Genomic DNA, 10,499 nt, shown 5'->3' on the forward strand with positions numbered 1-10,499 from the left:
CCTCCAAAGTTTAAGATTTAAATTGATATAATTCTTAGTTTAGGGTTTAAATTGATACAATCTTCAAAGTTTAAGAGTATACATTGATATTTAAGTTAGTTTAATTTGATGAAATTGATGATTTGAACTTTGTTCATATCACCAATTTAAGTTAGTTTAATTTAATGAGATTGATAATTTAGGATAAAATTGATACCATCTGTACCATAGTCGAAATGGAAAATTATATTAGGAAGGAGTCAATATATAAACAAATATTTATGATGCCAAAGTGAACTTAACTCAGTAGTAATTGAAATTGTCTGTAATTGAAAAACAAGTGATGGTATGGTCAAATTCGCTATTATATATATATATATATATATATATATATAAATGTTTCAGAATAGATATAAATATAGATTACAGTCGAATTAACTTTTGTATGATTGAAGGCATTGCAGATGAACAAAAATAAATAAAAAGAAGAATCCTAGTAATCAAAGATCTAGATGCTAATATTCACTACTCCAGTAACATGCCAATTGACAATCCGACAATATGAGAATGATGTTTGAATGCATAACCAACATCTGGAAATGCATTCATGAAAAAAAATCCTGAACTGCATAAAATAGTTACAATTCTACAAGTTTCCATCTCCTTATAACCAAAGGAGTTGAGGGGAAGGAGAGTCTTTCCTGGAAAGGAAAAACATTTCTATTTGGGCTCCACTTTTGTCGAAAGAGTGTATCCACCACTGTAATCAAAAGAATTGCTGTCATTAGCATCCTTTTTTGGTATAGGATCATTATAGGGATGCCTAGGAGCGGTTTTGGAAGCCCCAAACTCAGTGGCAGACGAGGATGCAGATGTTGTGTTCGTATTAATTCCATCATTCTGCAAAATACTCTCAATTGCCTTGACCACTTCACTCATTGTGGGACGCTCTACAGCTGATTCTTCAACGCATTGCATGGCCAACTCCAAGAACCTTCCAAGCCCAATAATGTTCGTGGTATTGTTTATTATGGTTACATCCATTATCTGCTTCAGACCATAATATTCTTCTTCACTTTTATTCATCAACATACGCACCTCACGAACTACATACTTTCCTTTCTCGATAGGCAGCTTAGCCGTCAATAATTCCAACATCACGACTCCAAAGCTATATACATCACTTTTTTCTGTCAGTTGTTGAGTCATGTAGTATTCAGGATCCAAATAACCCTACAAATGAATGTCATGAGCAATCAATTACAAGGAGAGAACATATACTAGTGATCACCATAACAAGGAGAGAACATAAAATAACGTCTCATGTAAAAGACTATATACTAATGACCACTAAAGATGAGTTCGAGTTGACTGTAGAGTTTCGGCATTTCACAAAGTTCCTCTTATTCCATAATATGATTGGACATTCAAGGTTATTTAGTTATATTCTTAATGATCTAAATTGCTTGAACAGATTTTCCTTCAACTACAAGAAGTTCTTATTTTTAACTGAAGGAACAAAAGTTTTTTAGCGGACCATTATTTGCCTGTATGTGCCATGCCAACCTCAATATTTTAATTTTCTAAGTATCCCAATATTTCTCATCCCCTATGCTCTATTACCATAAATAATTTATGGTAGAATGCTCGACTGAAATGTTGATACAACAAAAAACATGATGCTTAGGCCATGTTTGGGATTCAGTTTGAAATGGTTAAATACATTTTTGTCAAATTCAAAACCACTCCAAAACATGTATTTGATCATTCAAAATAAATTTAATGTTTTAGAGTAGTTTTAAAATTGAGGAAAGTAATTTTAACCATTTTAAAATTACTCCTAAATATCTCTTTAAACTACTTACCAATGTTCCTTTAACTTGAGTAGAAACGTGTCCCTTTTCGCTGTCTGAGACAAGCTTGGATAAGCCAAAATCTGCAACTTTTGCATTTAAATGTTCATCCAATAGAATATTGGTGGACTTAACGTCTCTATGGATTATGGGAGGATTAGCAAGTTCATGCAAGTACGTCAATCCTCTGGCAGACCCAAGCGCAATACGAAGTCTTCTCTTCCAATCAAGATTGATACCAGATTTTCCTTAATTCAATGTAGCACTAACAAATTAAGGCAATCATCCTTGGCCAAAAGGTATAAGGTGTGTAATCAAAATTTTCAGTGAAAATTTAGACTTCTCAAAGATCAAGTGGTGAAAACAAAACCTCAATAAGAACATAAAAGATTACACAAGGGGAAGACTTTCCACCTTGCACAATTTTGCCCCAACCAGATACAATCAAATGTAAGAAACATCATTAAACTTGGGGTGGATAGAGGTCCTTAATGAGATATTATATCAAACTAAAATTTACATCACCGATTCTTTTTAATCTATTGTCAATATTATCGTCTACATTAGAGTTCAACCATAAATTCAAATGAAAGCAAAGATCTTATCTACCATAAAAGCCTTTCCCTCTAACAAAAGATACAAATTATATTGTTTTGTATTATAACTTCGTTTACATAGCTAAACATGGAAACACATATTTATACAACCTTGAGTTCTTTTTAAATACCTTGAGAATCTACGTTAGTTCTAGCTAACTAATCTTGAGGACATGTTTTACCCTATAATATTTGTCTTCATTAGTTAAAGATAGCAGTGAAAAGTCTAGAACCTAATATACCTATCTTCATTTTCAGGTCACTTTTCTGACATAAGATTGTTAAACACCCCAAAGTGTCTGAAGAAACTTACCAGATAGGCTATCCCTCAGTGTTCCATTAGGCATAAATTCATAAACAAGCATCTGTTCTCCTTGTTCAAAACAAAATCCCACGAGGCCAAGAAGGTTCTTGTGATGAACTCGTGAAAGCAGTTCGATTTCCGTCTTGAACTCAAGACCACCCTGCATTGATCCTTGCTGAGCTCTTTTGATCGCAACTGCCTGTCCATCCACAAGCATTCCTCTATATACCTACCAAGGATGATGAGAGTGATAATACAACTCTGAAGCAGATTGTAGAAGAAAAAGAAAAACAAGAAAGGACGATTAGGAAAGCAGTAAAAATCATTTGTACATTTACCTTGCCATATCCTCCAGATCCTACCTCATTGCTCATGGAGAAATTATTTGTGCATTTTTTAAGTTCATCATAAGAAAACCATCGGGCTCCCTTCAATTGTGGTGCACCTCCACTATCATTGCCACTTGGTGCCCAAGAAGCTGGAGGAGATACAAGATTAGTGTTATTCGGTCAATATTTAATATCATAGGTCAACCAACAACCACATGGAGTACACCCTATGGTGGTAAAAGCAACAATGATTAACATCATTTACCAAATGGCCGACTCAACCCGATGGCTTTTTCTGCACGTTTCTTTTGCCGAATTGCATATATTCCAACTCCAATGAGGCCTAGAACGAGGAAGGCACAACCAATAGCTACCCCAATTATCACTCTAGGGCTGATTGAAGTTCCCCCAGCCGTGCCTTGAAGCATTAATGCTTTTAGGATCAGTTCATCATCTTTATGATAAGTCATAACAGCTAAGTAACATTTTAATGTAAAATCATAATTAAGATTACCTGCAAAACCGTAGGGAGATGCGATGAAATAAAATGGCCCAAATTCTCGTGGAGGTTTGTAGGTTTGATTACTCAAGTCAAACCCAATCCTCTGAATATCTGACCTGTTAAAATATTTTCCGTCTGGTGGAAAAAGTGCAAGTTGCATCTGAAGATAATCATCAACATTGAAGAAAGGGTTTTGAATAAAAACTGAACCAGGCGTAAGGTCTAGTTTTTTCCAAAGGCTCATTTCCAATGAATGAAACAATGTCACATTGGACAATTCCCTGAACGAGGGTGCTCTAAAGTATAAAGTCCCTTCAAATGGATAGGCACATTCACAACTCTGAGGACTTAACTTCTCATCTGGAGGACATGACTTACTTAAACAGCTGGCAAGGCTGGTAGAATAGGGTTTCACCAGTTGATTTTGAACTTGGCAGTAGTTCGTATTTGAGAGGGTAGCATCAGTGCCACACACAGGATTCCCTATAAGCCTAAAACAAGTAACACTCATATGAATGGATAAAGGTAAGCGCAAAGAATAAAATGAAATCCAACTTTGTGAAAAATGGCAAGGATTTCTCTCACATCAAAGTTTTGGTATATCTTGAACCAAGGGTAAAATGGGAAATATTGTTATTTTGCAAATCAACGAGCTGCAACTGTTCTCTGACATTGTCACCCATATCAAGCGTGTCACTAAATGCATTATTCTTCAGTTTTCTGAAACGATTTTAAAAAATATTAAATTGGCATTATTATTTTTGCAATTCATAATTCCAAGTCAAAATAGTTTAATTGATATAATGTTTGTACTATCAATCTCATAGTCAGAAATTCGATTCCTCCACTCCATACATTCTCAAAAACAAAACAAAACAAAACTCTTTTATATTTAAATCAACGCTTACATTTGTTGTATTTGTGGTAAGCTAAATACTCCTTGTGGCACAGATCCTCGCATTGACCCAAATTCAACGACCCTGGAACCACGTTAGAACAAACACAGACCAGTAGATGTCAGACATTTCAATAACTTCTCAAATTTCTCACTTATCAAAATTGTCAGAAAAGATTCAACAAACTTTAAAGGGGATGTAAGGACTTACAGAGTGGTGAGAGATTGTAGATTTGAGAACCATTCTGGAGCTTCCGATGAATCAAATGAGTTGTTACTAAGGTCCCTGTAAAGACACAATGTATTGACGAAAATTTACTCTAAATGAACTAGTATAAGTAATAAGATAATAAGGGAAATGATTGTTCCTTATGCTTACACGTAATTTAGTGAGCTCATTAGAGTTAAGTTTGGCAGTGGACCCGTCAACTTATTGTTGGCTAAATTCCTGAAAGAAGTACAGAATAGTAGAGATGGAAAATAAAATTGATTTACTACTCAGAAAATAACACAAGTGCAACATTAACGTAATCTTTAGAAGAGTACCCACAATTCATTGATATTTGTTAGGTTGTTCAGATTTGATGGGACAGTTCCTGTCAGAGAATTCCGATCAAGTCGACTGTACGTATTTGAACAACTTCAGTAAGTTGTAGAGATAAAATGTTGTGAGAAGAAATTCAGTATACTAAATGTAAAGTAACTTGTACTCACAGAACCTCAAGGGTCTTAACAAGTCCCAGTGTTGGTGGGATATTCCCAGAAAATTTATTTCCATCAAATAATCTGATGAAAGAAATTGAGTAAGCTTTGGGACAAAATCATTATGGAAAATGAGATTGGATTGATATCCACTTACATATGTATCAATACCATTTCAGAGCTAAATAGTTTAGGTGAAATGGAACCCGACAACTGGTTTTTGTTGAAATGACTGCAATGCACAGAGTAAACTGTAATTCTGAAGTACTAGGGGTATGGAAACATCTAGTTTTGTAGATATATGTTCTTTTTGGTTCACACAAGATTGGGTTTCTTGGAAAAAAGAATACTCACAAGTGTTTAGCCTTCAGAAGGAGGTCCAAACCCGGAGATTCGGAAGTCGAGACTGGGAGACTACCTGTCAATTGATTATCTGCCAGGTCCAGCCAATAGAGATTGGAGAGTTTTCCCAGAGATGGCGGTATGGTACCAGTGAAGTTGTTAGAGTTTAAAGCCCTGAGATAAATGAGACTCAACTTAAACAAACAAAATCCTTGTTTTCAGTCTTCCTATCAATATATTTTTTCTATGAAATCTTACAAGAAGGATAGATTAGAAAGATTGCCCAGTTCTTCAGGAATACTGCCACTGAAGCCACATCCAGCCAGGATCCTAGAAGTTGAAGATTGAAAAAGCAAAAAATATCTGAGCACTAGAAAAACAGTTGCATAAAGTTTAATGGGATCAATGAGTTTTCTTATTAGCTCTTTACAAGATACTCAAACTCTGTAGATCCCCTAATGCTGGAGAGATTGAACCAGTGAGATCTTTATTGAACGAAAGGTCCCTGTAATTAAAACATTAGAAACTCAGGATCTTAATGAACAAATATGAGATTGCTACCTAAGCATCATCAAAATTCCAATGAAACAAAGGAACGGAACTTTTCTGTTGAGTATGGTTAAAAGCCATGTTATTGCATTTGGTTAAATGTAATAAGCTCCCACTAATTAAACCTAACAGAGATTGATAAAACTCACAATGATTTTAGTTCTTTCAGCCCTCCAATGTCACCACCAAGTTTACCTTTTAGGCCCATAGTTGATAATCTCCTAAGGAGGTTGACACACACCATGAGTGAGCTTAACTAAAATATAAAATGGCGAAGAAAAAAACAAAGGTAAGAGCTCGGAAAGGATATTTACAGTGCAGTGACTCTTGAATTGTTGCAGGCCACTCCTTCCCAGGGAGTTCCACACGGATCATTTGATGCTCCCCAGCTTGGTGGTGTGTTTTGCCATTCGTTTTTCAGGGATTCTAGCGCCGCAGCTGCACCAACAACGTGCCAAAGCTCATCAATTAGGAAATGATCAGAAAGATGGTTTTAAAAGTTGGATCAATTGCTCAACAAATCCTTCCCCTGCTTTTGTATATTTCCTAAAGTTTCAAAAGAAAGTCAAAAAAGAAAAATACTCTTATAGTCGACACATGGACGAATACCATTGTTATCACATTTCAAAACTACCCATAAATTTTCAAATGCCACATTAATACCTTTAGCCTTCAAAAAAAAAAATAATAAAAATGCCTTTTAATTTTGGAACTTTGTGGCGTTTGTTGTAATTTCATATTTTAACTTCAAGGTATTGTTTAGTTGGTGAGAAAATTGGTGTAAGAACTAATGGGAGAAAAATAAGAGTATATATATGAAAGAAAATGAGAGTATTTATATGATTTGTTTTCAAATTGGTTATATCCCAACCCAAGATACTTTCAAAAAATCGGAAATATTTTTATATTAATGTTTAGATATGTACATAAATAAATGACCTCCTCTTGATTATTCAAAGTTTAGGTATCTAAGAAGGGAGGAATAAAGAGGAAAAATGAGGGAAGTTTTAAAGATTGAGGAACAAAAGAAGAGTATTGAAGGAGGGAAAAAAAGAGAAATTGAGAAGTGTTAGATCATAGATTGAAATAGATAAAAGAGAGGAAATGGAAAATGGAAAATGGAAGTGATAGGGTAAAGATAAATAATTTTTCTCAATATACTAATGTTAAGAGCATTTTTTTTTAATTTTTTTTTGAAAGATCAAGAGTATTAATGCAACTTCTGAAAGTTTAGGAGTTTTTTTTTTTTTTTTTTCCAAACGAAGTACTAACAGTTCTATTCAAATATTAACGATACATTTCTTTAAGGTTTATGAGTATTAATGAAACTTTTGAAAGTCGAAGATATTTTTTAAACAAAATACAAAGTTCAAGATATTTTCTATAACTTAGCCTAAATTTAATATAGTTTCCATAAATGCAATAAGGAGATCATCAGAAGTAACTTGAAAATGTTATCATCTTTCACATCTAACACCTTTTTGAGAATTCATTGAAATAGTTTTTCTCGATATTTCTTGGCCAAGATTGACTACATGATTCAAATAAATATTTAACTTCTTCTCATCTCACATCCAAATCATCAATTTTTTTGGATTTTCCAAGTGGATCTCGATCAAGACGAAAGTAAGGATCATATGTACTCTTTTCCAATTCTTACTTAATATTTCCCAAAATTTGATCTTTTCCAAAATTTAAGTAGAAATCACATCTTGATCATCATGAGATCTAATTTTCTTTTATTGATTGTTGCAATCGCCCAAAGGGGGAAACAACCAGAAATTCATAAGTTTATATAGAAATTCAAATAATTATGGAAACAAAAGATTTGAAAAGACTTTTTTTTTTATTTGGAAATTCATAATATTTGATTTTGAACAAGTAGATAGGAGATTAAAAAATTTAGATAAGAGTAAGATTTGTGAATTTGTCAAAAAGGACCGATAAAAACTATTTCAACTAGTTCATAAAAAATGGTGCTAGATGTGGAAAATGAAAAAGTTTTTTAATCTAATCTCTCATCAATCTATTAGTTAAACATACAAGACCTCAAATGTAAGATAAAGTAGTAATAATAATATATAGTAAGGTCATGTGGATTTGTAAACTTGTCCATATACCACGGATATAAAAATAATAAGAATAACGATAATTATAATATATATATATATATATATATATAGTAGAAATGAATAAGAAAAGATTTAATAGAATAAAGATCAAGGTATTCCAAATATTAAAGAAAAAATCATGGTATTCCACATATTAAAATAATATATAAATAAAAAATCAATCAATAATTTCAGTAAATTAAAATACGATCCGGCTCCATTATAAATATAAATTTATGAAGGTTATAATAATTCTATAAATTTAAACTGAATTTTGGAAGCATAACTAATAATTGCATTCTGATATTATATGGAGTGGTGTACAAATATGTAGAGCCAACGCCATAAAGAACAATAAATTGGAGAAGTGCAGTAAATGAAAATTTGTACGTGTTTTTGTCTTCATGTGTGCGGCTTTCGTGAATTGTGAAAGGTGAAAGAGGAGGAAACAAAAGGAACAGCATAGGATAGGATAAAGAGATGGATTATTAAAAGGTAAATGAAACTTACAATCGTGGGGATCAGTAAAAGAACCGGCTGTGTCGATTCCAGCGTAGAAGAAAGTGAAAAGTAGCAGCGTTTGCACGGGGGACATGGCCACACTTGCCGACTTTCGTAGGAAACTCGATGAAGCTATTCTACAACTGTTTAAGCGTTCGGTTTGTTGTCTAAAAAGCTCGAGATCTGACCCCCATGTTTCTGCTTCCACAGACCATAAAACTTGATTATTTGTTCTTCACTGCCAGCACCAGCAGCAACAGCAACAGCACGGCTATGTCGATCTGATCTGTGTTGAATCTTTAAGACGAATAATGATATCTCATTTTTGCCTCATGGTCTGGTCAGTGGTCATGGCTTGGGCCAAAAATAGACCTCGGTAGGAGGAAGAAAGAGTCGGCCTGATATTCTCTCTCCTTTTCTTTTCCTACTAAATGATTTCGCTTGTCTTAAAAGCCAATCAACCATCCGACACCTACTAAAGAGGCAAGGCTTCATCATACCTGGCCCTGGTATCTTCATCTCTCCTCCAAATCATCAAGTACCGATCAGTGATCAAGAAAAAAAAAATAGAAAAATACAATTGACCTTTTCCTTTGGTCATCCACGGGGACAACTTCAAAATGGAGATGCTACTTCTACAGTTCTACTTGAACATAAATATAATTAAAATAAGTCCCCTCCCTTCAAAATGGAGAAGTAATTATCACTGATAGTTTAATCAACTAATTGAAAGCTCACAGCTGGATGTTAGGTAGAGGCTGCCCCACCAACGAATTAAGTCAAATCTTCAATTTTCCCTTGGAATACGTAAATCCTCCAAACCAAGCGATAAAAAATTTCTGGCAATCACAATTATTATTCTTTAAAAAAAAAAATGAAAATAAAAAAATAACAATAAAAGTCTCTTCCAACGGCCATTCAAAAGTTCCTTCTTGGCCGAAAAGAGTGGGAAATGGATCATGGGTTTAATCTCGTCAACGGAATAAAAGAAATAAAAAAAAGTTAAAAAAATATCTTATATGCGTTGTTTATTCTTAAAAGAGAAGTTGCTGCTTAGTGCCTAGATAATGTGGAAACAAAGTATTCTAAAATTTGTCTATTCCTTTTCACAACCATCGCCACCATCTTTCCTCTTGGCATTACTTTTCTGCCACTTGGTCTCCCTACGTAGACTTCGTCTACTGCCGTGTGAGAGATGAAACCCGAAATTCATATTGGGCTTGCATATCCCTTTCATTTCACGAAAATTGACAAATACCCACATAAATTTATGGGAAATTTGATATTTTTGGATCCTTCAAGTTTTACTTTTGATTTTTGGACTCTTTTTTAAAAACTTATTTATTGACCCCTTACTTTTCACCAGGTATATGAAGAAAACCCTTGTACCCTTTATTTCATTGACAAAATTTTCAAGACTTTCCCTTCTTTCTTCAAGTTTTGGAGTTGGGTTTCATCAAGTTTTGGTTTTCTTCTCTTAAACTTGTGAAATTTGACAGATTTGGTTCGTATTTCACAAACTTTTTTTTTAGGGCTTTGGAGTGAGTTCTTCATTGTTATCGAATCTATGCATTTTTTTTTATACATCTTTATTGATAATATTGAGTTTGGATCTTGTATGAGGTTGTTTGATTGAAAAAAAAAAGTCAAATCTTTTTGTGAGTTAGGGGTGTGAACTGATTTGGATTTCTTAGTTTATTAGTTTCTATAATTTTTGTGAAAATAGTTGTTTATTAGACTGATTTAGGGCATATTGTAAATCTTAGACATGATTTGAGTTGTTAAATACATTAAAAAAGTATTTTTGTAGCTTAAATTTCGTGGATTTCATTATTT

At 33.6% G+C, this 10,499-nt stretch overlaps 1 protein-coding gene across 2 annotated transcripts; it reads right to left on the reverse strand.

The window, feature by feature from the left end:
* Positions 1–473: 473 nt before the first annotated feature.
* LOC120090258 (leucine-rich repeat receptor protein kinase HPCA1) lies at positions 474–9,699 on the reverse strand. 2 transcript variants are annotated; one of them, XM_039047819.2, is made up of 19 exons: positions 8,673–9,699; positions 6,366–6,597; positions 6,201–6,272; positions 5,933–6,007; positions 5,761–5,832; positions 5,515–5,676; positions 5,318–5,392; positions 5,173–5,244; positions 5,009–5,080; positions 4,838–4,906; positions 4,670–4,744; positions 4,472–4,543; positions 4,149–4,283; positions 3,576–4,054; positions 3,327–3,479; positions 3,071–3,210; positions 2,742–2,961; positions 1,845–2,080; positions 474–1,212 (listed from the first exon to the last, which is right to left on the reverse strand). In XM_039047819.2, the coding sequence occupies exons 3-19, from the start codon at positions 6,257–6,259 to the stop codon at positions 700–702; spliced, it is 2,679 nt and encodes an 892-aa protein (XP_038903747.1). In that variant the 5' UTR covers positions 6,260–6,272; positions 6,366–6,597; positions 8,673–9,699; the 3' UTR covers positions 474–699. The 2 variants fall into 2 exon arrangements, with proteins under 2 accessions (XP_038903747.1, XP_038903745.1); XM_039047817.2 differs by having other exon boundaries at positions 6,366–6,489; positions 8,673–9,674.
* Positions 9,700–10,499: the final 800 nt, after the last annotated feature.

Source organism: Benincasa hispida, chromosome 11, assembly GCF_027475165.1.
Source record: "Benincasa hispida cultivar pf3 chromosome 11, pf3_genome.v1.1, whole genome shotgun sequence".
NCBI classification, from domain to species: domain Eukaryota; kingdom Viridiplantae; phylum Streptophyta; class Magnoliopsida; order Cucurbitales; family Cucurbitaceae; genus Benincasa; species Benincasa hispida.

Excerpts from the sequence above, each read along its gene's own strand:
- LOC120090258 (XM_039047817.2), bottom strand. The coding sequence starts at position 8,757 with ATGTCCCCCGTGCAAACGCTGCTACTTTTCACTTTCTTCTACGCTGGA. Across the intron at positions 6,490-8,672 it reads TTTTACTGATCCCCACGATT|CTGCGGCGCTAGAATCCCTG; the intron begins GTAAGTTTCATT and ends TTGTTGGTGCAG. Across the intron at positions 6,008-6,200 it reads CTGAAAGAACTAAAATCATT|GGACCTTTCGTTCAATAAAG; the intron begins GTGAGTTTTATC and ends TTTTAATTACAG.